This window comes from Egretta garzetta, unplaced genomic scaffold (genome assembly GCF_000687185.1).
Source record: "Egretta garzetta isolate BGI_Z169 unplaced genomic scaffold, ASM68718v1 scaffold370, whole genome shotgun sequence".
NCBI classification, from domain to species: Eukaryota; Metazoa; Chordata; class Aves; order Pelecaniformes; family Ardeidae; genus Egretta; species Egretta garzetta.
The window spans coordinates 1397284-1425081 of NW_009258292.1; the positions used below are offsets into that span (position 1 = coordinate 1397284).

The 27798-nt window shown below is 42.4% G+C and overlaps 2 protein-coding genes across 3 annotated transcripts in view; one reads left to right on the top strand and one right to left on the bottom strand.

Annotated features, from left to right (window-relative positions):
• LOC104125128 (granulocyte-macrophage colony-stimulating factor receptor subunit alpha) overlaps positions 1–22938 on the top strand; it is a 25260-nt gene extending 2322 nt beyond the window's left edge. Inside the window, exons 2-12 of one of the 2 annotated variants that reach the window (XM_035893001.1) lie at positions 8575–8692; positions 8864–8994; positions 9993–10113; positions 11751–11880; positions 11960–12135; positions 13222–13361; positions 16006–16044; positions 17006–17135; positions 17795–17888; positions 19161–19242; positions 22021–22938. In XM_035893001.1, coding sequence (XP_035748894.1) covers positions 8605–8692; positions 8864–8994; positions 9993–10113; positions 11751–11880; positions 11960–12135; positions 13222–13361; positions 16006–16044; positions 17006–17135; positions 17795–17888; positions 19161–19242; positions 22021–22089 — 1200 coding nt within the window. In that variant the 5' untranslated portion in view covers positions 8575–8604 and the 3' untranslated portion in view covers positions 22090–22938. The remainder of the gene's footprint in view (positions 1–8574; positions 8693–8863; positions 8995–9992; positions 10114–11750; positions 11881–11959; positions 12136–13221; positions 13362–16005; positions 16045–17005; positions 17136–17794; positions 17889–19160; positions 19243–22020) is intronic. The other variant, XM_035893007.1, reaches the window with a different exon arrangement.
• A 1861-nt stretch (positions 22939–24799) lies between these two features.
• LOC104125138 (ADP/ATP translocase 3) overlaps positions 24800–27798 on the bottom strand; it is a 6337-nt gene continuing 3338 nt past the window's right edge. The window contains exons 2-4 of the mRNA XM_035893070.1: positions 26862–27535; positions 25950–26090; positions 24800–25457 (exon numbers count right to left, since the gene is read on the bottom strand). Coding sequence (XP_035748963.1) covers positions 25300–25457; positions 25950–26090; positions 26862–27535 — 973 coding nt within the window. The 3' untranslated portion in view covers positions 24800–25299. The remainder of the gene's footprint in view (positions 25458–25949; positions 26091–26861; positions 27536–27798) is intronic.

Sequence of the window (27798 nt, forward strand, 5' to 3'; positions counted from 1 at the left end):
ATTTAATAGGGAAACAAAAAGCCACACATGCAAACAAAATAAAGCAAGGAATTCATTCACCGCTTCCCACCAGCAGGCAGGTGCTCAGCCATCTCCAGGAAAGTGGGGCTCCATCACGCGTAACGGTGACTTGGGAAGACAAATGCTGTCACTTCATCCCCACTTCCTTCTTGTTCCCCCAGCTTTATGTGCTGAGCATGAAGTCATATGGTCTGGAATAGCCCTTTGTCCAGGCTGTGCCCCCTCCCAGATTCTGGTGCACCTGGCAGAGTAGGGGAAGCTGAAAAGTCCTTTCCTAGTCTAAGCACTACTTAGTAACAACTAAACCCATCAGTGTGTTATGAACATTCTTCTAGTACTAAATCCAAAACACAGCACTATGCAAGCTGCTATGAAGAAAATCAACTCTATCCCAGCCAAAACCAGGACACAGGTGCTTGAGTCCTCTCTGGGACCCTCCCCTATGTAGCAGGGTAAGCACACGCTGAGAGGTCAAGGCACTTGTGAAGCTGGCCAGAAGAGAAAAAGGAAGGAAAAAAAGCAGAAATAAGCATAGAGTTAAGGATGGGGGTTTTCATCCTAATAGATTCTATATTATCTCTTATATTAATGAAATACGAGGAAATTCCACTTACACTAGAATATATGTTTCTTGTGGTCTGATCCTCCAAATAACACTCCCAAGCAGTTTGACCTAAGTATGTGTTCCTTCTGAGAATTACTGAAGGGCAATGAGAAATACTCAGGACAGAGGTAGTTGCACCACGCCCATCTGCAAAAGATCAGTCTGGGAGAGGATGGTGCTGGGGTAGTTTCTCCCCAGGTACAGGACTCGGCACTTCCCTTTGCTGAATTTCATGAGATTCTTGTCAGCCCATGTCTCCAGCATGTCCAGGTCCCTCTGAAGCAAAATAGTGGTATATCAACAACTTCTCCCAGTTTTGTGTCATCTACAGAAATCAAAACACTGATCAGGGCAGAGTTGCATTACACCCATCTGCAAAAGTCCAGTCTGGGAGAGGATGGAGGTCCTGGAGGCACAAAGCTCCTACAGATGTGGTGCTGGAGCCATTTGCTTGGCCACCGCACAGAAGGTATGGATGGGTCAGGCAAATGGCTTAGGCTCACCACAGCTCCTATAGCTCTTCTCCTGCCTGCAGGCCAGAGAAAAGCTAGGGGACTTGGCTATGTGTCAGCACCTTCAGCTGGGGCCATAGAACATCGGCACAAATGAACACTAATCCTTTCTTGTGTAATTTGTTTTAAAAGACAGTCAACCATGAAACACAAATCCTTTGAGAAGCAAACCGGCTTAATGCTGTGGTCAATGGAAATGGTCATTTCTTATGAGGAAAGTGAACACTTACAGGCCCCGTTATTCCCACTGCAAGCCCAATGACCTCTCCAGAGTCTGGAGGCAGCAGTGCTCCAGACAAGCATTTCCATGAGAAAATGTGAAGAGTGCTTGCAGTGTGGGGCTGCTGTCACGTGTAGGAAACCAGAGGGAGGTTTTGAAAGCAGAGGAGTCAAGAGAGCAGACAGAGGGAGATGACAAGAAGAATGAAGCAAAGACTATACAGGAAAGGTGAGCAGACAGTTGCCAGAGAATAAGAAAATAAATGCCTAAAAAGGAATGTCGGATGAGGAAAGCAAGGAGAAAAGGTTAAGAGTGACTGAACCAATGGCACAAAATGGAGAAGAATATGGTTATATGAAAAGGGGCAGACTAGAAAGACAAGAAATCTTGAGGTTCCTATGTGCATTACTGGAGAGATCACTGAGAGCATAGGAAAGTGCAAATAACTGTTGAGACCAGTATCTCACATAGAATTTCACAGCCAGCCCTCCATACTGTTTGTACTTAAGACTCTTCAGTATCACCTCCCAGCAGCTGTGGCCACATCCTTACTATAGCATGATGATTTACAAAGAAAAGATTGATGCTGCAAGAGATAAGCAGAGAAGAATCAGTCTACAGTGAAGAGTCTGTCTCTGTTGCAACACCAACATGGTTTCCTGTCCTGGCTTGTTTCCTGGAGACCATGATGTACAGGTCACCTCAAGCCAATTTCCATCAAATGTGAGGTGCCTCCTAGAAATATTCAACAGTCCAGCTGGCTTGGAGGGTCTGGCTGAGTTTTTGTTTTCACCACAAATGGAGTCAGTCTGGAATCAATGCTCTGAAATGACTATAAAAATTAATATAAAAGGACAGACAAATAACAAAATATTAGCATGTTTCTCCTTTTATTGAGTTTGTAAGAATTTACCTCATAGTCTTAGAATTAAGCTTATAAATACCTGCAATCAAGAAAATTGCTACTAGGAAGTTACACTACTAGGAAATACTAAACCAAAAAAACCCATTAACCAGTGTTGCTTTTTTATGTAGAAAAAAAAGGAAAAACAAATGCTGGGAATATAGAAATCTCTTCCGAAGAGTTTTAACTTCCTCTGAGAAAAGGAAAATGGTACCTAAGATACAGTTATGCTTGACAAGAACCGATGCCAGTGTTTGGCTCTGCTCAGACCTCCACGCCACATCAATGAATGTGGAGTCACCCTTTGCAGGTTCACACTTCCTTAGTAATTTAAATTTCCTACAATGATCTGTAACACCTGACTCCTTGTTTTCTAACATTGCAAGAAGCAAAAATTTGAAGTAGACTGTTCTGAGGTGAGGGATGTAGACCTCTAAGAACAGCGGGAATTAATCTAGTTTGAAAAGTGGAGAGCCATTTGTGATAGCAAACTGGAAAAAAATATGGTGGTGGTTTGACCTTGGCTGGCTGCCAGGTGCCCACCAAGCAGCTCTCCCACTCTCTCTCTTCTTTATTCTCTATTTCCCATCAGCAGGCGATACCCAGCCACTTCCCTGGGAAGGAGGGCCTCAGTACGCACAGCAGATGCTTTCAAAGACAAATGCCATAATAGCAAATGCCTCCTCACACCCCCTCCTCCTTTCTCCCAGCTTTTTTTGCTGAGCACGATGTCATATGATATGGAATATCCCTTTGGCTAGTTTGGGTCAGCTGTCCCACTTGTGTCCCCTCCCGGCCTCTTAGCTACCCCCAGACTACTGGCCTTTGTGGGGTGGCTGAGGTGGCTTGGGAAAGAGCCTTGATGCTATGTGAACATTGCTCAGCAACAGCCAGAACATCGGTGTGTTATCAACACCCTTCTGGATACAAATACAAAGCACAACACTATATGAGATGCTCTGGGGAAAGTTAACTCCATCCCAGCCGGACCCAATGCAATCTCCACCCCTTATTCCATACCATTTGGGTCATGCTCAGGTCCCACATACTCTGATACATTTACATGCCTCCTGACTATCCCACTGTATCTGTTTCTCATTCCTGAAATCCCCTTTTATCAACACTCACAACTTATACTACATACTTAAAGCATCTTTATATCCAACATACAAATTTATACATTCTCAATAATTAAAATCCCCCGACCCTTAACAAATATCTAGATATTCCATGGGCCTCTGTCACTCCTCCAAATGTCCATGACATTGGCCTATCAGTCAAAGTCAACGCTAAGGACAGGGGAAGTGACATGTTTAATTGTTGGGCACCAACACCAGCTTGGTTTGGGTCATCACTGCACTCATTAATTCCTTCTGAAGTTCACTCTTTGTTGTTTCAGGTAGCTCCTGCTACAGTACTTCCTACAGCATACAATTCACATCATGGATTATGTTTCCCCAAGGTTAAATCTCCTTGAGATACACACTGGATTTCCCTGTCCTTCTGCATTACCCACCAAATACACCCAGGTCCTTGAAAAAAGACAATTTCATGAATGGGCTTACCTTTTCCTGAGGAGGAAGAACACACGCCACCTTCCCCAGCAATTCCCTATGTCCATTATGGGGACCTTATCATCCTCCCACAGTATGCAGGAGCTTTGTTTGGGCAGGACCAGGATGGTTAGCAGATCCTCTGGTGGTTTCTGCTAAATTTAAATCCCAGTGCTTCCATGCCCCAGTGCACAATGTTCTCAGCATAGTTTTTAACAGGCCATTATATTGCCAAATTTTTCTGGAGGCTTGTGGGTGATAGGGGGTGTGATACACCCAATCAATGCTGTTTATCAGACAAGGAGTCTACGAGGTTATTTTGGAGATGAGTCCCATTGTCTGACTCAATTCTTTCTGGGATACCATGTTGCCATAAAACTTGCCTTTCAAGGCCCAAGATGGTGTTTCAGGTGGTGTCATGCTTTACAGGCATCTTTCTAGCCACCTGGCCATTGCTTCCACCATGGTGATTATGTAACACTTGCCTTGGCAGGTTTGTGACAGTGGCCCAACATAGTCAATTTGCCAGGCCTCGCTATATCCAAAACCCAGACACCACCTTCTATTCCAAGGAGACTTTACTCACATGGCTCACTTGATTTTGGCAAAATTTTCACATTCATGGTTGACCTGCATGATGGTCACCATGGTCAGGTCCACCCCTTGATCACAAGCCCATCTGTGTGTTGCAACTCTCCCTAGATGTCCCAATGTTTCATGGGCTCTTCGAGCTACAAATAGCTTGCTGTTATGCTCCCAGTCCACATCCACCTGAACCACTTCAGTTTTGGCAGCCTTATCTACCTGTTCATTGTTTTGATGTTCTTAGTGGTATGGTTCTTAGGCATATGACCATCTACACAGCGTACCTTTAGAGCAATGTTTTCTACCTGGGCAGCAATGTCTTGCCACAATGCAGCAGCCCGGATGGGTTTATCTCAGCACTGCCAATTGGTCTTCTTCCACTGATGTAGCCAACCCCACAGGACATTTGCCACCATGCATGAATCAGTATAGAGATAGGATACTGGCCACTTTTCTTGTTCAGCAATCTCTAGGGCCAGTTGGATGGCTTTCATTTCTGCAAAGCGACTTGACTCACCTTCTCCTTCAATGACTTGTTGTGTGGGACACCACACAGCAGATTTCCACTTTCGATGGTTTCCTACAACACGATAGGATCCATCGGTAAACAGAGCATAATGCCTTTCATCTTCTGATAACTTATTACATGCTGGTGCCTCTTGGGCATAAGTCACCTCCTCAGGAAATGCTCCAGAATATCTGCCTTCTGGCCAGTCAATGATCTCTTCCAGGATTCCTGGGTGGTTGGGGTTCTTCATTTGAGCCTGTTCTGTAATCAACACTAGCCACTTACTCCACGCTGCATTGGTTGTGTGATGTGTAGAGGGGATGTTTCTTTTAAACATCCAGTGTAGTACAGGCAATTTTGGTGCCAAGAGGAGCTGTGCTTCTGTACCAACAACTTCTGAAGCAGCTCAACCCCCCTCATATGCTGCTACTATCTCTTTTTTAGTCAGTGTGTAGTAGGCTTCTGATCCTCGATACCCCCAGCTCCAAAACCCTAGAGGTCAACCTCGAGTTTCACCTTGTGTTTTCTAACGGAGGCTCCAGGTGATGCCATGCCCCCCAGGTGCAGTGTAGAGCACATTTTGCACAGCTGGTCCTGTGCAGACTGTCCCAACAGCTACTGCACAAGCTATCTCCTGTTTGATCTGCAAAAAGCCTTGTTGTTGCTAGGAGCCTCACTTAAAATAGTTCTTTCGGGTCACTTGATAGAGAGGGCTCACAAACTGACTATAACCTGGAATATGCATTCTCCAGAATTCCGCAGGGCCTAGTAAACTTGTGTTTCCTTCTTGTTACCTGGTAGGAACATAGCTGTTACCTTACTGATCACATCCTTAGGGATGTGACAATGTCCATCCTGCCATTTTACTCCCAAGAACTGGATCTCCTGTGCAGGTCCTTTGACCTTGCTTTTTTTTGTGGCAAAACCAGCTTTCAGAAGGATCTGAATTAATCTTCTTCCTTTCTCAAACACTTCTTTTGCTTTGTTGCCCCACACAGTGATGTTGTTGGTGTATTACAGGTGTTCAGGGGCATCACTCTGTTCCAGTGCTGTTTGGACCAGTCCATGACAAATTAATGGTAGGACTATGCTTCCACTCATGGGACAGTTGATTCCAGGTGTACTGGACACCCTTCAGTGTGAAAGCAAACTGTGGCCTGCACATTGCTGCCAAAGGAATTGTGAAAAAAGAGTTCCAACATGTCTGGTATGGCAGCACTCAGTGGCGGCATGCCTTCATTCAGGCCATAATAGGCCACTGTTAACCTCTACCCTCCGTCACTTTTGCACTGGTCGTATGGGTCTATTAAAGGGGTCGGGGTATTCAGGGGTTGGACTAGATAACCTCTAGGAGTCCCTTCCAACCCAAAATATTCTATGATTCTATGAAAGGGTGAGTGAGTCTTGTTGATTGCTGAATCAGCTCATAGATGTGAACCAGGGGGTCTCCTCCGGTGTGACATTGCCACTGGTGCACCATCATGTTAGCAACTGGCACATGCTATTCTTCAACTGCAGCAAGCCCATAATGGAGGGATCACCCAAGAAGCCATGTAAGGTAGACAACAGCTTAATCTTCTCTGTATTCATGGTGGTGACACTGAAAGCCCATCTGTACGCTTTTGGGTCCTTGAAGTACCCTTTCCTGAGGTAGTCTATGCCAAGGGTACACAGGGCCTCCAGGCTGGTAACAGTAGGGTATTTTTGCCACTTGGCCCTGCTAAGCTCACAACAGCCTTTAGTACAGACAACTGTTGGGATACCCCCATCACTCCAGAAATCCAGGTGGATTCTGTGCCCTTATATCCGGATGGCACCAGGGTATACTGCGTGGCTAGATACTAGGTGGCTTAATATCAAAAGTGATTCCACACAGGATACCTGCAGGTATCATTATGAAGGTATAATGGAGGCAAGTCAGGAGGGGAAAGAAACACTGAAAAATATCTCGTCTTTTGTAGCGTTCCTCGTTGAAAAGGATCATTAACATATACCATCTCATTTCAGGAAACTGGGCTGAAAAACACACAAAGACAGAAGCAGGTTCTAGAAAATGTTGACAATTTACAGGAAGAAAGATGTAGGTGCAGAAGACCAGAATACCAAGAACGAAGGCGTACACTGTTTGTAATTACGTAAATCTTTGTTCAAATGAATTGCACATGATGACTTGAGAGTCACATTCTGGAAAATAGCTCTAAGCAGGTTCAGCATTTTTTCCTATCCTCTCAAATAAACCTTATAGCCAAAGTCCAACTGTGCATCACTGTAGTTATATTAGTGTAAAATTATTATGGACATATTCTGTGAGCTAGCATCATGTTTTGATTACAGAGTAGACATCCTCAAAGTTTAATAATGTCCACAGTAAGATTCAACAATTTCTGGATCCAAAACTAGTAATAACAAAAAAAGCATTAAAAAGTATCTTATTTAATAGTGAGGTACAGTAAACTACACCTAACAACTGGTATTCTTTAGTATATTCAGTTTTCCATGAAAAGAGGCGAGAAGTGAGAGACATAAAAATGAACAATTCATTCAGGTTAGTCAGGAACTGACAGAAGTGTCATCAAGTTTATGATAAACGCTGCTATTTGGGCTATTCAGGACAATGGAAAAGCAGCTGAATCCAGGGCTATCCAGTGCCAAATGGCCTTTGGAAAGACCTATCAGAATTCCAGTTCCTAAGGTGCTTTTCTGAATGAAAAGCTGTTCTTAGCTGATCTGTGGTCAGAAAAGAAAAGACGAAAAATGACAGAAATTAGTGCTGAAATTGATAGATAACACGTACAAAACCAATGGTCTGTCTGCAGTGAGCTTCGATCTTTGCCTCCAGGAAAAGAATGAGAAGTGGTTCAGGACATTGCTCTAAATATTATTTTAAGGACTATTAATGCCTTAATACATGAAATCTTGAAATCAGCCCCAAAAGCCTTTCAAGCAAGACTGTAGATTTGCCATAGTCAGAAAACATAAGCAGGTCAGCATTTAATTCCTGTTAAAACCTGACGGAGATCAAGACCTTTCTCTTCCTGCTTTGCTTAGACAGTTCAGAACTCAGGGACGTTTTCCATGCACTTCTGAGACATGCTGGCGGGAGCAGGTACAGGCTCTGAACATGCCTGGTGGTGACGCTGGCTTTAACAGAGCACTTACGGAGAAGTGAGTCATCCACACCCTGACACAACCAAAAGCCAAACCATCCACTTCCCAAAGGGTGTCTTCAACAAATGGTTGAAAGCCAGTCTAAATGCTCACTTTGCAGCAGGAGCTGGAGCACTGCATAGGAAAATCTGCAGTGATGTTCACAGGATCAGAAAGCAAGGAAACCTGACTTTTCAATGGTATGGATATGTGGGCCAACTCTAATCTGAAGTCATGGTCTCTGTGCTGAATACAGTGAGTGTACATATCGTAACGAGCATCTGTGGCCTCTCTGTCTCCAACTGCTGTGCTGTAATAGACAATAATGAGCCTACTCAGTCCTTTCAAAGAAGAGGTGCCTGCCAGACGTCCTGAAGCACGCCCTCTGCTGGGCTTTTCTAAAGGATATTTTCTAGGGGTAGATTAGACAGCATCTTTGATTCTTCCCATGAAAATAATGAAGCTTTGCAGAAACCAAAGTACACTTGGGAATCACTTTTTTTTTTCCTTTTTCCTGAAGGCTTCATTGTCTCTTTCCAGTGAAGAAAAGATGTTTGATACTCTTGGACTCATTTGCATGGTTTGGTGGTGTATGATGCTATTTCATCCCTCAGATGCTGACATCTGCTGTACGGGGTGTAAGTATGTTTTTGCAGATATAACCTAGGAAACAGGGTTTAATTCTTCATTTATCAGAGATATTTGCAATTAATATGGCAATTGTCATCTTAAGCCTGACAGATGCTATCCTCTGCATTCAATAAAAGCAAAAGCATATCCTTAGTGAACTGCTTCTGTAACACTTTCAGCACAAGAATCACCTATTACAAATGTGAACATGAACTGGAGAAAAATGGAATTGTCCTGGGAGAGCAGCAATAATTTCTCTAACTATAAATGTACCATCACGAACGGGGACGTAGAATATCTACTGGATAAGGTGAACTTGCTATTCGTTGGGATAAATAATTGCACTTTTTTCTTTACTTTTTATCAATTTCACTTACTTTGAAAAAATGAATCAGTTGCAGGTAAAATCTGATCAGTGTTTGCAGTCTACAGCCTGATCTGTCAGGGGCTGTGGAAAGCTGCCACCAATGCCAGGGCACATCTGCTGCAGGAGGAGCATCCCATGCATACCACAGAGCTGAAGTTCTGGCAACAAAGTGGAAAGGAGGTGATAGCCTGAACTGTACCTACATTGAATCATGAATAGGAATCTAGCTGCTGAAAAAAGGGGATGTGAGACTAAGAGAATTTAGAGAAACAGAGCAAGAGACCCTTCAAATAAAAAGTGAATTCCCCAAACACTGCCATGGGTTTTCATTATCTCAAGTTCTTCACTTGTTTCCCAGTAAATTGGATCGTGCCTGTAGCACAGGTTTTGTTATAAGCCCACAATATCCAAAGAGAAAAGTGGGAAACTTGACAGAAAGAGAGATAGGGATGGCTTATTTAGTCTAGCTAAGCAGGTGCCTTAATTAGAAATACACATTACAAAAACTCATCACATCTTTATAGAAGATTGTGAGTATAATGCCATAGACACCCTTCTGTCCCCTGGTGAGGTCAGACAAGGACTTCTATTTTGCTTAATCCTTTGATTAAATTCCATTGTGGGCCCCCCATTTATTAACCATCTTCTGTTATGCCTCTGGGGTCCCATTAGCCTTCTCTAATAGCCGCACACTAGTGTAGCGTCCAACTCCTGAGCTGCAAAGCTTTTTGTGTAGTTACACTTTAGATCACTCAGCTCCATTCTACATCACCCTCAAGTGGTAAAGGAGAGAGTTAGTTCTTGAACCCAAAACACACACATTTACACTCAAGATTTTGGCCCAACAAATTGAGTTTCTGAGTTGCACTTCAATAGTTAGCGTCATCTAACACCATCAGAGGAAAAACAGAGAAATAAAATACCAACATGTTCTTTTTCAGGTGAATAGTCCACTATGCAGGTTTTCAGTGCAACAAGACATGCCTGTGCATGAAGGGTTATTATTTTTCATTGAAGTGCCAAACACAAACATCTCAAAGAACTGCTCTTTTACCCCCGGAGGTAATGTCTATGGTCTGGGTAAGGTTTTCTCCATTTTCAGTGTTCTGAAGGTAAACACTGCCTTGGAAAACAATTCCTTACACAGTACATAACTGCTTTATTTTCTATTAAAAATTATTTTTTGCAGATCTGCTAAAATTATTTGCCCTGTAATGAATGTTTCCACAATTCTGCAAGAGATGCATTGCTACAAACGTATCAGTAATTGCATTATTCTCTTTCATACCAGGGCTCCAAAGGGCCACTAAATTACAGTAGGTTAAGGGTGGATTCAAATAACTGTTCTGGCTGTTAGAAATTAAGAAGTTAGCACCTATTTTTTTATTAAATGCTTTTCTGCTGGGCTGTAGGCAAGTTCATCAGGAGCAAGACCACAGAGCTAGCTAAAGGCACAGTCCAGAGATCAGTGAAACCCATAAAATGGGAGGAGGAAAGGAAAGGAAATGCCAGTGACAGACAGCTAGGGGTGAACTGAACGTAGCAATCTCCTAATTTGGCCCTGGTGTGCACGTGCACACAGACACCCACGCACGTGTGTGTTGCCTTGGTTGCTGTGCACCCATTGAGCTGAGGCAACTGTTTACAAAGATATTCTGAGCCTGCCCCGTGTGGGAGTAAATCACTGGGATTTAGGCAGATCCCAGGTTCATCATTCCAAACGTGAATTTTTTACGGCCCTTTTCCTCCTTCCTTCTGAACCAAGTTCTCCACTAAAAGTGCCCCGTCACCACTGCTCCTGCAGCTGTGCGTAGCTGGGGTATTTCAGACCTGACAGAGGTGATGACATTAGCAGCTTGCTCATAGCTGCAGAGAGAAAGTGCGGCCTCCTCACCTCTTCCTGGGGACTCAACAGGGGAAACACTCTCATGGTGACCCTCAAAATACAAGCTAGGACACACTGCCTCCTAAAACCTCTTGCTTTTGGTGTTCCTCCACAGCTGGCCCTAGCCTCCAAGCATGCAGGATCCCCAGGGGAATCCCCCTGCTGCTTCCACAAGGGTGCCCTCAATACTGGGTGCTGGAGGCAGAAGGAGAGGAAGCTTCCACCCTTTCACTGAAGTTGAGGCATGCCGCAGAAAGCAGCAGAATATTGGCTGAAGGAGAAGAAAGAAAGAGGCTGAGCATGCTTGCACAGCCCAGCCATGAGGGAGGGAGCTTCCAAAGAAACGAGGTTCCCGTTTCAGTGTGCTCCAAAAAAGGAAGCGATCGAGTCGCTGTCATCCACATCAGGGTGGAGAGCTCTAGCTAGAAGGCTATTTGATCAGAGGGCAGAAAAAAGGCCCACCTTACTTTTAAAAGTCCCAGCTTTTTAAATGCTGTGTATAAACACTTCAGGAGTGGGTTCCTAGGCAGTAACTGCAAAAGGAGAAATACTTCTTTCTGTAGCACCAAGGGTCATGTTAAAAAGCCGTGTGCCTTCCTTCACCTGTGTGAATGCTCTACTCACTCCCCAGTTTCACAGTTCAGAAGCAGTCAAAATAGGGTGAGGGTCCAGCTTTCTCTCAGTTGTCATTCCTAACCCAAGCAATAACCAGTTGGAGTTGCAGGTGTCTGATGTTTCTAAGTGCATGCCAAGATCCTCCAGCTTGGAGCAGTCACACAATTTTTCCTCATCACAGTCATTCCTGTGTTTGCAGGCATCAATGGGTCGGCCATTGAAAACTTCTCCTGTGTGATTTACAACATATCCCTCATGAACTGCACCTGGCAAGCAGGCAGGGGTGCTCCAGGAGATACCCAATATTTTCTCTACTGGCAGAACTTGATGTAAGTAGGTCTGCTTGAGTCTAGGGAAGTCTGAATTCTCATTTGTGTACGTTTAACTAAAATACCTTGCTGTATACAGAGGCGACAATGAGATGGAATGTGAGCTTTACATGAAAGATGAAAATGGCAGAAACACGGGGTGCAGATTCAAAAATGTGAGGATAGAGTCTGACAAAGCTCGCTTCCTGGTGAACGGCTCTAGCAAAAACTCCCAGATCCAGTTCTATGATGCATACATTGAACTGTATAAAATCGGTAAGTGAACATTTTTTTTTATTTTTTATTTTTGTTTATTTTATTTTTATTTTTATTACTGTTTCATAAAATAAGGAAGTGGGGAATTTTTCTCCAAAAAGAAGAATAAAGCAAAGCCTGTAGCCATCACAGGATCCTGCACTGCAGGTCAGGCTTTGCTCCTGATAGCTGATAGAATACAGTTCCAAAAATTAACTAAAACAAGCAAAGGCAGAGGCATCCTGAAATAACAGCTCAGAGAATTGGTGTGAACATATTTATGGAACCCAAGTGATGAAATGCAATGGTTAGATTTTCAAGGCCACCTTTCTGACGGGCTCATTTTGCCATCCCTTAATTCCATGCCTTTCTGAGAGCCACAAGAGCTACACGTCCTAAAACCAGAGGGAGAGTTCAACTTGTAAATTAAGACTGCGTGAGTTAAATATGTGGGTACCTGTGCGTGAGCTAGATGTTTAAGCTCCGATAGAGATCTGGGACATGATTCACTTGCCTAAAAACATGCCTTTAGTGCCATTTGAGACACCCTCAGACACTTGAGGCATCCACAAGGCTTGCAGGTGTGGCCCAGGGCTATTCAGCCAAGCCTGCCTGCTCCATGGTATGCCAAACAGCCTTGCAGACATCATGGGCACTACTGATGAGGTCTCCACTGACGACAGCAGTTAAACACTTAGGTCACACCTAGTCAACTATATTGTAGGCACTCAAATTCCAATGACTTGGTCTTCCAACTGCATACTACCACACGCACAAAAACCTCCATCTCTTTTCCTGTAGAGACTTGCATTGTCAATGTGAAGTTTAGGTGGAGAAGAAAAATTGTACTACTGAGGTGCACAAAAGTCTTCAAACTTTTTTCACATTAACTTCAGTTACTTCAGGTGTCCAACAACTGAAGTGCTATATTCCCAAGTTTTCCTACTGTATTTTACTCCTGTTTGCCATTTGCCATTTGCCATTTGTTAACGTCAATAGCACACAGCTGTACACCAGTTGCCTGAACTTCACATGTATTTTCTACAAACACATGAGTTGTAGCTGATTACTGACTCTGTCTACATTAATTATTTCATTTCTTTCCAGAAATACTCACTCCTCCATTAAACATCAATGTCAATTGTAGTAGAGATCCAGGAGGCTGCATAATTACATGGCAACAGCCCCATACAAGTCATATGAAAAAAGCAAAGTGTTTTGAGTATGAACTGAGCATACAGGATAAGGTAAAAACATTTTATTGGTTTGTATTTGGCACCATACCTATGGACATGCATATCTATAATGTGCAAACTTCTGTTTCCTTTATTTATTAATTTCTCTCTCATAAGCTGTGGTGTCCTCCTGCTCCAGCCCTTCTGGTCTCATATCCCACTGCCCATGACCTTATTTCAAACTAACATGAGATGTGAAGCAGAAAAGCAGAGCAGAGCAGGGAAATGCTATGAGGGTTCTCTGTCCAAAGACTGGGAGGGCGCCCGAGATGCTCTCCTGCATGAGCATATCTCACAGGAGATGACCACATGATGGCAGCCTGTGATCTGCAGCAAGGGAGCTGCCTGGGCAACAGCCTCCAGCCCTGCTTCCCTGAGGCCACCTCAGCCTCAGCCACCCTGATGGCATTTTTCAGATGCTAGAAAGCTCACAGCTGCCCCTCAATTTCAACAGGCGGGACTGTTTTTCCCCCCCTCAGCCTCCATGCCACTCCTCCACCACCTATCCCACCTTCTGCTGCCCTTCGGCAGCCTTCCCTCAGATGCCATCCTTCCCCTGGAGCCTGGCTGAGCCAATCTGACCCCCGCCTGCCTACAGTGTCCCTCTGTTTTGAAACCAGTGCTGAAATAGAAACCACTCCTCTGAAAAACTAGGTATCAGCAACTCAGGGGAAAGTTCACACAGGCCCAGGGTAAACGTCCGCCATGGATGCATTTGCTTTTCAGTGGGTTACCCTCTACTCTCTCTGCAGTCAGATGTGGTGTTACCCACCTCTTCCAAGGCAGATGACAGAGAAATCATGCCCTTAAAGTCCTTCTTCCTTTCCACTGGCTATAAGAGAGGAACCTAAGATGGCTATCTGTCTTGGATGTGAACTTGTATGTACCAAAAATGAGCTGGGATTTCTCCTGCATCATAGGCAGAGCACTCCCAATTTATCATAGTGACCACAGGAAAAGCACAGGACAACACTGAGCGTGTCATTTTACCACAGCGGAGGTGTGCCTGGTTTCCACCACATATGACAGAGCAGAGAGGCTGAGGTATCAAATCCTCCTCTACAAATCTCAGCGCCTAAAGGACCTTATTTTAACACCCCTAAGCACTAAGGGCAGGAAAATTCTTTGAGCCCATGAATCTGACGAGGAGTCAAGAAACAGCACTCTTCCTCCCCATCCCTGGGATACCTGTTTCTCCATTACGTGATTTCCACACATGGATAACATCTGCACCACGACCAATTAGGACTCCCTACCCACCCCATTTCCCAGCTACAGCTCATAAGCTTACCGTAGTGGCAATTCCTCAGGCATTTGTAACACAAGACTGTTAGAGGAAAGATCAGCCAAGGGTTAAACATAAATATACAAATGCGGTAAAGCAATACATCATTAAAACTCAATAATCATTCAAAACAAGGCCTGCAGCTTGCATGCTCTTTGGATTGTCTGGATTTTTTTATCTTGCATGCATTAATGGTATCTACCTTTACCTCCTCTTTCCCGTCCTGCAGCCAGAACGGGTGGGGTTCAGTAGATTCCTACCCATGAGTGTGACTGAGACACCTTGATGTAGGCATCTGCAAAGGAGCACAGATATCCCGTAACTGCCAATGCACGTCTAGGGCTCTGTGCAGCTGAGCAGTAGGTGCCTCATGCCCCTTAAGGTGCTATAGGTGCTGGAGGTACCAGAGGTACCCAACATGGAGACAGCAGGTACAACTCACAGCTTTTGGGCAGGGCCATCAGAGACAAGGCAGGATACCCTGTAGCAGCTAAAACAGCCCTATACATCTAAGTTTAGGGAACTCAGTTGCAACCTCCCTGTTCACAGCAAAGGCTGATGACTTCCATCATGTCCTAAACTGAAAGAGCTCAGCTGACCATGAGTAATGGGGAAATATGTATCATGCAACAAACACAGCAGGTGTATTTTCTGAAATGAGACATTCCTTCCAATAACATATTTCTGACTCTTCCATAATGCCAGCTATCCTTCTGATATTACATGTAATAGGTGTTTCCAGGACCTTGGCTTTTCAATGTTTTCTGGGATCCTTGCTAAAATCACTGCTGTTGATTTTGTTCACTCATTTTTGAACCTATCCTGTCTTCAAATTTTCCAGGTTCTTTGATCCAGGTCAATGTTTGATTCTAGTCAATTAAATTTTGATTGTATGGGATGTGTAAGTAGCTCTTCACAGTGCTTTGGGGAAAGCCCCTGGGCTTTCAGATGTCTAACAGAAACTTTGACTGGAATGAGGGTAAATTTGCTGCTCACATCCATTTTATGCCCCATGTCCTCAAACTATTGAGAAATCACAGCTTCCAGATCTGCTGCATTTGGAGGATGATTTGATTGCTTCCGTAATTTGAATATACTTCTGCTGGATGAGAATGCCCTCAGAGGCAAATACAGCTTCCCACGAACGACTGATGAATACTTCACATTTCCTTCCTTCTCTAAAATGAAATAGGAGAAGCCAAAACTCTGAATAGAGTGCTATAGTCTGGGTCACTATTGGAGCAGAATATCTAATTGATTTTTCAGTTTAAAATTGCTTATGATCTTTATAAGCAAGAAAATGAGAACGAAAGGAGAACTATTTGATTGACAAGAAAATAATAAAAATGAGTGTTTGTCGTTGGTTTGCAGGATAAGCCCAAAGAAGAGAAAAAGGATCATCGTGTAGGAGTAAGTATTCTTGTCCTACAAAAATTTGTGCTTTTGCCCACTTAAGCATAAAAATACCATTATATAGAATATAGTTACTGCTAGAATTATAGTTTTTGTATCAATAGAGCAATAAGAATTCAGGAAGATGTGTTCCTGTGGTATTTTTATGTGGAAACTTCTTAATACATCCCTTTTGGATGGGGTAGCTTACACTAGGCAAAATTCTCATGAATTTCACAAAACTTCATATTTCCCTTTATCACACAAAGAGATTTTGATTAAGACAGATGCGACATTTTGCTTAATACAAATTGGAAACATTCTCTTTCTTGTATCTGTTGGTGGAGAAACACCACTGTAGTTCAGGACAGCTAGGCAGAGGGAACTCCAAGGTCTTCAAAACCTGTTGAAGTGAACTGGGATTCCGACACACACTGTCAGTGTTCCCCTGACAAGTAAGTGGTCCTTTCAGCCCTGGAAGCATCTTAGGCTTGGCAGATTCCAGACTTTGTATAAAGTATCATGAGGCCAGAGGATACATATCTGTTATTGGATTGTCTCAAAAACATTAAGTCTGTTTAGCAAAGACAGACACCATCCAGGGAGTAATTGCATGATTAATCCCCGTAAAGGTTGCAAGGTAAATATATGGGGTGCTTCTCCAGTTTCAGCTTTCTGTCCTGGTTCTTTTAGGATCCATAAACAAGAACATGGAAAAAAAAGTGTCCTTAAAGTAAAATAAATTAAAGACCCAAGGAACTTCAAAATCCAACTTTAAACTTCAAAAACCAGAAAGATTCAGTGGCAGGATGAACTAATTCATCAAGATTTTATATTTGGGGAGAACATTTAACTACTACATACTTACAAAATCATACAAATTAGTTTTTTATAGAAACTCTATCAGGAAACTGAATGCCAAATTTTATTAATATTTGCCTATGGGGTAAAATGCACAGTCTGATTGCTTTGATTTTAGGTAAGAAACAACACATATGAATTCCAAAATTATAATAAGAAAAAAAAATACATTCTGAAAATCAGAGCACGTGGAAAAAGCTGTCTCTTAAGCTCAATCTGGGGGGAATGGAGTGAACCCATCGAATTTGGTAAGGCTGTGAAATATTATTTTAACATAGATTTTTTTTTTTCCAGTATTACCATGTTTGCCTCCCTTTCTCCCTCACAGATACAAATAAAATCCTAATTCTTACCCAATGACAGATGAGGAACTGGGTGGTAATTATGGAAGTGGAAGAGATGCTTAAGTACTATGGCAACGGAGGCTGATACCAGCCTTTGGTTAGTTGGGATTGTGAAGGCAGCAGATTCTCAGGTGCCAGGGCTACAGGAACAGGCTGAGACAGACCCTGTCTTGTCTTCAGTCTGGAGTGCTGAGGCTGCCTGTCAGTTCTTGCCATGAACATCATCCTCTTCCTTCCGCATCTTCCCTTTCACCCTTTTGTCAACGTTCTTTTTACAGTTCCAGTGCTTTTGCTCTTTTTTTCATTCTGTGACACTGTTTCTCCTTTTCTATTTTTCTTTTTTCTTTTTTTTTTTTTTTAATTCTCTACATTCTAAATGTTCAAAATGGTTTTAAATGCATCAAGCATACCTGAACTTTTGGACAAGGTTCTGTAAGAAGTCAAGTTGAAGTCCTTCAGATTATTCAACAAATTGGGTGAAATTTGCATTCATTACTGATGGTCACAAAGGCAGCTTTTTGGCATGCTAAGATATTTCTCTCTCTCTCTCTCGGATTTTTCAGGTCAAGGGAAAGATTACTTTATTTTCGCGATTTTATTTCTGATAGCACTTGGAACAATCTCAGTGACGCTGCTCCAATATTGTCTTTTCAAAAGGTAAATCAACCTTATTGATGAAACTATTGACATAGTATTATTTTTATGAATATAGAATGCATATTCTATGAATATATGCGCTGGCAGCCCAGAAGGCCAACCATACTCTGGGCTGCGTTGGGAAAAGCGTGGCCAGCAGGTCGAGGGAAGTGATTCTGCCCCTCTACTCTGCTCTGGTGAGGCCTCGCCTAGAGTACTGCGTCCAGCTCTGGAGCCCTCAGCACAAGAAGGACATGGAACTGTTGGAGCGGGGCTAGAGGAGGCCACAAAAATGATCCGAGGGCTGGAGCACCTCTCCTATGAGGACAGGCTGAGAGAGTTGGGCTTGTTCAGCCTGGAGAAGAGAAGGCTGTGGGCAGAGCTGATTGTGGCCTTTCAGTATCTAAAGGGGGCCTATAGGAAAGATGGGGAAATTTTAGTAGGGCCAGCTGTGACAAGACAAGGGGTAATGGTTTTAAACTAAACCAGGGTAGGTTTAGACTGGATATAAGGAAGAAATTCTTTACAATGAGGGTGGTGAAACACTGGAACAGGTTGCCCAGAGAGGTAGTGGAGGCCCCATCCCTGGAAGCATTCAAGGCCAGGTTGGATGGGGCTCTGAGCAACCTGATCTAGTTAGCAGTGTCCCTGCTCCTGCAGGGGGGTTGGACTAGATGACCTCTAGGGGTCCCTTCCAACCCAAAACATTCTACGATTCTATGAAACACATTGCTCCTGTCTCCTACCTTCCTACCTACAAACTTAAAAAATTTGATTATTAATGTCATAAAGTATTATTACCAGTTCTGTTGAGGATGCCATGTCAACATGCAAAACTACTACAGGTGAAAAAGGGGGAAAGGATGCTAAAGTTAAAAAGGGATTGATTCCACTAGATCCTGCAAGAACGTTGCTGTTCTTACTTTTAAGCATTTAACATCCACGTTGCTTTGAAGCCATTGGCTTCATACAACACCAGACAAGAGGGAATGAGGACAAGTGAATGTGTCATTATTTTGACAAAACTTCTCACTTAGTGGTGGAAGAAAGTTATGGCATTGTTTCATAATTTACTGTGACTCTCACCACAAAATAAATTAGTTACCCAAGTGATAAGCCAGTTACCCATCAGTCTACACTCAAAATATTTTCCTTATCACTTAGTGATTTGTAGAGAAACAGCTATTCAATCTTGAAAGTAAAAAATGTCCTTAAGGTACAACACAAAAATGTTTGCGGAAGTTATGTAACCAGTATTTTTAATTTCTTCACAATCCCATTTTCTACCCAAAGGTATTGCAGTTTCAAAAGCATACTTGCTCCCATTCCACAACCAAGAGACAAGCTTAATGTATCAACCGATGAAGATATCCAGGTATGCTTTCTTTTCAATTCAGTCAAACTTGTTTACTTGTTTACTGTAGGCTACAATAGGCCAAAGACTAGAATAATGGGCATATAAAGATAAGAGTTAAATTTGGTCCATTAAAGACTGATTTGCTCCCATGCAAAAGTAGCCTTTTTGAAACTAGAACTGCTCTGTGCCACCGCTGAGACTAGTGATTATCCTGTACGTATTTGCAGCCATGTTTTAAGACCAGAGTTATCTCTTTTACGGAGACTACTAATTTTTGCATGTACCAGTTTTGCTAGGCTTTGAAAACAACCTATGTGAGAAAGCATTTTCCATTAGCATTTTCAAATATCAATGATCATAACACAATGTGAATATATGTAAGTCTGACCTATAGTCATGTAAAAAAAGCTGTTGCATCGAATCATGAAAAGCAGGGACTCACCAGCTTAACTAGCCTTCCTCTTGCTTCAGCATAGGATTAGTCGTGAGTTTTGAGGCCTTGTGTAAATTGTGTTCAATCAATATTCTATAGCAACCCTATGCAGTCTGTTCTAATGCTTAATTACCCTTACTTTTAGAAAGCTTTTTAACAGCCTGTTTTGCCGCACTTAAAATCCATTACATCTTACCCATATTCCTTTGCCATTTACAGCATCTTACATGCTCGCACTGTAAACAGCAACCAAGTCTAGCAGCCTTTCTTTACATGTCACAGCAACCAGGCTTCAAACCATTCATGCTTCTCTTCCCATTTGTCCATTTGAAGAGTGGTTTGCACAGCACCTGCATAGCGAGGGAATGCTTTGCATCAGCTGACTAAAGCAAAGATGTACTTGTAAGTCAGTAAATCAGGCTGGCTGTTTATTGCCTACAATGTTTCAGTGGGCAATACCATCCTTTTCAATGAGGCTTTCACAAGTGACGCAGAAATTCTCCATCGATCCTTTACAAAGAATCCTCAAAGCTATTACTACTAAAACTTTTTCCTTTTGGTAACTATATACCAGCACATTGTCCTAACTTGATTGTCTTTGGTCCTACCATCTTTGGCTCTAATAAAAGACAGGTAGCCTAACTTGGATGGGTTTCCTCATACATCTCTTCAGCCATAAATACCTGACACCTCACTTCGTATCAGGCTGCCAGAGCTAAGGCTACAGAGCAGCAGTCCACAGTCCATCAAATTACTGAACAGTAATTGCTAGTAAAGTAGCAAGCAATCCTCCAAAGACTGCAGACCCTCCGGATTGCTTGCTTTTCCTGAACTCAAGTGGCTTCCAAATTCCCATACATGCACCACCAGAATGAATCAAATCACTCATCTACAACCCAGAAGCTTCTGTGGATGTGGCTTTGTGAGCGGTGGCATGGGCACATCCATGCAGGCAGCAACTTACCAGCAGTAACTGTCAGAGTTCAAGTGAAGCCCTCAGCTCAGGTTCCTCATGCCTGCCAGCAGGCACTGCAGAGATAATTCTTAAGTCTCTGTCATGTCTAATAAACAGTTTCTAGGTTCTTCTTTGCCTATTTCTATCTAGTCTTAAAGCCTAGTTTTATTTCACCTCTTCTTTCCACACTTGGGTATCTAACACTGATGGAATGCTGTAATTCTTCAAAGCAGGTAATGAAGCACAAATAGGTTCTCAGGAGAGCTCTCCTCCATTGAATACCAGGACTGTCTCTTCCTGGCATTTAGTGCTAATATATTTATGAGCTATTTTGAACCTCTAACATCTTGTAATCACATGTTTTATAAAGCTTGCATTCCCTCATTTTGTCCCTATTTACTCGACAACCTTTCATGTGTTCTCATTTTTTGTCTTGTTTCACAACACAACTTGTCCTTAAGCCACTGAAAAACCTCATGATTTACAACCCTAACCTTTCTGCACTGAGTTTGCACTCATATCCTTAACGCTTGGGTTAAACAACTGCCAGTTTTCCTTTTTGCTGTGGGTGAGATCCTACCAACCAATTCATCAGGTTCATCACATACCTTGCATTCCTCTAACCCATTTTGTTTTACTCATCTTCCCTCACTTTTTGGTCTTTCTCACCCCAAATACTTTCCACACCCTCACTCAGAAATACGCTTTCAGTACTTTGCTTTCCTCTTTTCCCAAATTAAATACATTCCAAGAACTTGCGAGACACTCCATGTGCAGATGCATTGCTTTCCTCAGTGAATGGCTGAGTAGCATAAAACACCACGACCATCGAGCCCTGCAGCGCTTACCAAGCCCACAGATTTCCTAGACAAAATTCCTCACCACAACATCCTGCTTTGATGCTCTCAATATGACACCAAGCTTACTTTCCCGACCCCCCCTTTTTCCAGTACTATTCCTTCTATTTTTTAAAAATTCAAATTTATCTCCCCTCAATATTTTAAGCCCCAAGCCCTGTATTGATACTATGATCTTACCCAGCAACACCCACTCACACAGATCTCCAGGTTTACCAGTGTAAAACCCTATGATAGCAATCAAAATGTTTTCTCTGTAGGTACAGTTAACTCCTACATATGGAAAATGCAGGCAATACTGTTTCTTCTGTTGTGTCAATTAAGGTTGTCCAGCACTTAACAACTTCTTTCATTCCTTTTCCTCCAGCTGACAAACAGCACTGATCACACATGTTAAAAGCCAAACAATCCTAAGGGTCTTTGCAAGCATGTCTTATGTATAGCAAGACTAGGTGCCTTTGCTACTGGTGTATCTAATGTTTAAAAGTGTTCTCTGATGATCACCAGCAACTCTAGCATATTGTGTATTACAGAATTTTCTCTCTCTTTAGACAAAATATGTAAGTCTACCAAAAAAAAGCTGTATCGAGGAAGTAGCTATTGTTGAAGAGATGACCTAACTTCCAAAAACCAAAACACACTTGGATTCCCCAGCATGAAAGAAAATTGTGGATCCTCCTGACAACTAAGGAGTACTTCAAAGCACAGACTACAAATGAGTATCATCACCTATAAAACTTTGTCCCATAAAAATGCACCTACAATGGAGCAGGGGAAAACAAGTGGAGAAAAAAAAAAAAATCCAGTAAAATTTATTCTTTTCCCTTTTTTCAAAAGCACAGTGCCTGGCAGCTGTTCTTCTGCAAACATCTACTTGCAAAGGCTTGCTCAAACCTTGCCGGGATTTTCTTCACAATGCGAAGCAAGGCCTCTCATCCACAACGCAGAAGAAACTTATTATTTCCCATCTTCACTGCTACCATGCTTCTTGCCTCTGAATGTAACCATTGCCTACAGCATGACAGGACTGCTCAAGAATGCCACTGTGGTTCAGTTTTCCCAGCTTGCAATTTTTATATATCCAGAGTACCTTCTGCAGGGGAAACCAGCTATTCAAAATGTGTTTGAAATTGCCCATCAACCTTGCAATCAGCAATACCAAATAATAATAAAGTGAGCAAAACAGAAAATGGGAAATAAAGTGACACTTGCCAGAAGCGACTGTTAATGCTGGGCTGCCAGCCAGCCATTTGATTAGCTCAGTACCTCCACTGCAAACGTGAACCTCTGCAATATAAGTAAGGACTTAATGCATGGTATTTATGTCTTCAAAAAATCCAGCAAGTTTGAGAATCTGAGTAAAATCTGTATTCAGATTTAGTAACTGGATTTTAAATGTAAATATTTCCTTACCAATGCATTTATTCCCTTTAAGGTGTGCAAGCTCTACTTCAAATGCTTTTTAAAAATAATACAGGCTTTAAATGCCCATATTTTCTTTTACAAACTCCAGGTATCTTCCTGCTAAAAATATTTTTCAATATAAATACATTTCCCCAAATGTTTCAGTAAGGCAGAAAACAAATGCTTTTTTTAAAAGTCTCATTTATTGTTTGCCTCTTATGTTCCCACACTGCATAATCACACATTGAAAATTGCTGCTGCACAACTAAGGGAAGCCATATACTAAAAAAAAATGAACACCAAGTAGTACATGCTGACCACAGCACAGGTAAATCGCAGTGCCACTTAAAAAAAACAACACCCACACTTGCATTGATTTGTTTTCCTATTTCTTCTGGTTAAAACCTAGTTCTGGGGGAAAGGGGAAGCAGGGGTGAAACATCTACCCTCCCCCCGTTCTGGGGCTGCTCAAGTAATTGTCATGTTTGGTTCTTCATCACAAAGCTAGGGCCACCATACGCTCCCAGCGAGGCTATGGGAGGTATTCTACCATTATCTCTACCTTTCAGGCCACTGATACAGAAAATAAGCCTACGCAATGTATTTATGTAGACAAAAACTCTTCCCCTGCCCCCCAAAATCAACATTACAACTGCAACAGCAGGTTGATTAGCAAGGTCAATGTCAAATGACCCACCCGCACCATGAGAGCCCTACCATTACTGAACAGGATAAACCCACTTGCAGCAGGGACATGAAGTTTGCTGTTAGTCTGTGTACAAAGCAGCCATATAACATACTTACATTCACATACTGATGCTGAAAGCAGTGCTTCCGCAGCAGTGAAAGGAAAAAGGTAAATTATGTTTGAGTGGAAGGTAATAATCAGCCAAAGCCAAGTAGTTAATTTAAATACCTCATCTTGAACAGCAACCTCAGAAGGCACACAGAACTCAAGACAGCTCAGTCAGCCTTCAATGACTCATACAGTGACACACCATTTCCTTCTCAAGATACAGCGAGACTTCTTAAAAACGTGACTGGAAGATGAATGCCTCATTTTCCTTTACTGGTCCCCCTACCATGTCTTTGCAGATTACAAAGTACAAAAGTAAGATTATATACACACAAAGAACAACACACAGGTATTACATTATCTCAAATAGCAGTATGAGCAATCATTCAATCTCATTTTGGTCTTCTGACAGTCCCCAGAACTAGACAGCAACCGGTTATTATTGAAGGCTGACCTACCTTGATCTGTATTTTATAGCTACACAGAAGCACATGTATTCCCTCCCACACACCCCATCAACTTCACCTCTTTGAATGAACCTCATTTCAGATTAACTTCACCTTCCACAGAGGTACTGACCACTGCTACACATCAGGCCAAACAGTATCTTGAATGGCACAACCAGCATTTCCAAATAGCAGCAACAATACAATACATAGGTTACTCAGAAGTTGAAGGCATTTACTAGGTTCCTGGGTTTTTGCATGAGTGCCATGTTGCTTTCTGTATTGGTTTTTAAAAAGGTATTTCATTTGAAGCCATTTCATCAAGGGCAACAGTATTACTTTTTGACTGTCCCTGGGACTTTGGGATCTCCTAGCACTTACAACAGGACACCCCCTGCCCCCCATTTTAAAATCACATGAAAACTTGCAAATCAATTTCTAAGAGTCATGCAAAAAGCCACTTGCAGCAGCCCATCATACGCTATCAGGCACAAAGAATGGGAGTGGTTTCTATTAGTATAACCCATGCTTCCCACCCCCATGAAGTTCTCACATTCAATTATTTCTTAAAAAAAAAAATAATCAAGCTTATTCTGTTACAGAGTGCAGTGTAAGTGTATTAGAGGAACCGTTATCTGAAACAAGTTTTCAAACAAAAGAGGCTTTCCCAAAGCTTTTATGTAATAATTTCAACACAGAGTAAGTATGTTTATTGTTTTACAGCAGAATGCCCCAATTTAAGAACAAAATTGCTAGATGTTCAGCTGTGCAAAATGGTACATAGTGCTTCAGTACAAGTGGAAAAGAACATGATTTGTTAGCAAGTACTTTCAAATACAATTTTATGGTCCTAGAAGATAGGACTTGAAACTGGGGACTGATCCACAGGCAAACAATTTTTTATGCCTAAATTGGACCCAGCCACTTTGGACCCATAACCAACGCCACTCATTCCTCATTGCTGGAAAAAAGAAAAATCACCACACTGAACTGCCAGATTCAGTGCCTTTATGCATGTTACCAAGAAATGGATCAGTCCTCTATGCCAGTTTCTAGCCCCATCTACGAATATCATCTGGCTCCGATAAATAAGACTCACAGGAATTTCTTGAAGGTCAATGGTCCATAATGGTAGTTATTCTACATGATCTGCTCAACTTGATTTCCCATTCTAGTTAGGCTGCTTAAATGATTTTCTTGAATTCGTCGTACAGCACGAGCACAAAAGCACCCCCCATGCCTCTGAGAACATTAGACCATGCACCCTTGAAGAACGCCTTTCCTCCCTCATCCCTTGCAATCTTCCGCCAGCAGTCAATTGTTCCAGAGTACATGATATCAGCTGTGGAAAAAGAGCAGAGAGTCATTTTTAACTCCTATAACTGTATCTCTTTTAACAACCGCCCTGTTTCACTTCACTTTGTGATGTCCCAAACCACATTTTAAGACGGTAACACAATACTAGTCCAGCCAATAGAAAAACTTACAATCTGCTTGCCTAGTTATTAAAAGCCAAGTCACAAAACAAAACAAAAACATTAAGCATTCTTTCTGGCAATTATACTGCCTCCTCACTGCTTTCACTTAACCTGTCACCACAAACAGCCAGTCCATTTGCCCATTTCACTTCTATAAAGAAAAGTCCTCAGCGTAATTCCCGACAAACACCCCAAGTTATGACTCTACTGCATTTCCTCGTACTGTTTAAATGTAATATAACTTAAATCATCAGATTTATGGAACAAAGAACTGTAAGCGCTGAGATGACCATTAGAAAAAAATTCACTTCATCTTGTTAATGCTGCTTAAAGAACTGCACAAATTAACAGCCTACCTCCTTTGCGTCCTGACTGCATCATCATTCTACGCCGCACTGTATCAAAAGGATAGGAGACCACACCAGCCACAGCAGTCACCGTCTGGGCAATCATCCAACTGATAACAATGTGAGTATTTCTGGGATCTGGGAGCATGCCTGCAATAAAAAAAGTAAATAGCTTTTTATCTTGTACGTACTCCTTCAGTTCATTTGCTACTTGACAGATACTTTACTTGACAGAGTATTATGAAACACTAAAACCATACGTGGAAGTTGCACCAAGACACTTGATCAAAGTTAAACAGGTTGAAGCAATATTAAAAAAAATAATCAAGGTAATTCACAGGATTTTCTCTTCAGTAATCAGAACAGGTAACATTTAGGCATTAGGATTCTTTTCAGACTGGTGTAAGAAGAGATCTAACTATTCCCTACTCTTTTTAGAAGCAAGTGTCACTAAAGTAAGTCATTATCCCTATGAATTACATTAAACTGTAAGCTAGTATCAATGACCTCGATGTCCAAATGTCAAGCTTAACAAGCACATGCTTTGTAAAAGCATCACTCAATCCCATTCTGCTAAACACACTTGAACTGGTTTAATGTAACTACAGGAATGCACTGAACAAAAAAACTTGTAATTGCACATTGTTACCAACACGCTTTGCCTGCATTAGGAAAAACTCCTTTAAGGATAAGTACAAAACCCGGAGTATTTGAAAGTCGCCTGCTGCCATCAATACACGCCCGAGTTCTGTCTCCAACAGTGCAGCATCACTGATGTTGGCACCAATACCCCCCCTTCCACCTCCACACTTGCATGGACTATTGTTCCTACACACAGGCAGGGAGTAACATCCAAGAACAGACACTGAGAGACAATCCAATTCTGAAAACAGGTTTATCAGATCCTCTCCAAAACTTTACCTTTTGCTGTATCGTAGATCCCAAAGTAGGCAGCTCTATAGATGATGATGCCTTGGACAGAGACATTGAACCCTTGATACAAGCCACGCAGACCATCAGACTTGGTAATTTTGACTAGACAGTCCCCTAGACCAGTGAATTCTCTGTCTGCACCAGCTTTTCCAACATCAGCAGCCAAACGGGTTCTTGCAAAATCCAAGGGGTAGACAAAGCAGAGAGAAGTGGCTCCAGCTGCACCACCAGAAGCCAGGTTACCAGCAAAATACCTCCAGAATTGAGTGTGCTTGTCTACACCTCCCAGGAACACCTGCTTATACTTATCCTTGAAGGCAAAGTTGAGAGCTTGAGTTGGGAAGTATCTGATGACATTTGCCAAGTTCCCTCGCCAGAAAGACAGCACTCCTTGCTCCTTTGGGATACGCACTACACAGTCGATGATACCCTTGTACTGCTTATCAGCGGCAATTTGTTTACTTGCATGTTGTACCTGCAAATAAAAGATGTATTTTGACGGTATGCCTTGGCAGGCCTGCACTACAGCTGGGCTTTGTCTGCTTATGCTATAAAGCAAAGAGCTGTTAAGCCTGAATGCTTGATGGCAGTTGCACACAGAGATTAAGCCTCTGTTTAGCGTGATAACCCAGCTGTGACAGCGATTTTCCAAGAAGCAAAAGCTCCCGGGTCAGTTTGAATCTTAAGACTAAGAAGAACTGAAATTTATTTATATTCTAGTGAAGAGCAAAGAATTCGGGCATCTACTTTGTTCTCGAGAATTAAAAGCCTAGGTTTGATGTGCGCACAAAAAAAAAAAAAGAGAACATGTGAAGGAAGATCCATGGAAACAGGCGGTCTCCTGCAATCCCAGGAACCGCAAGAGGGCTCAGCGCTGCTTCCCAGCGGCTTGAGAGCTCAGAGCCTGCCCAAGCCGGCAGGGCCA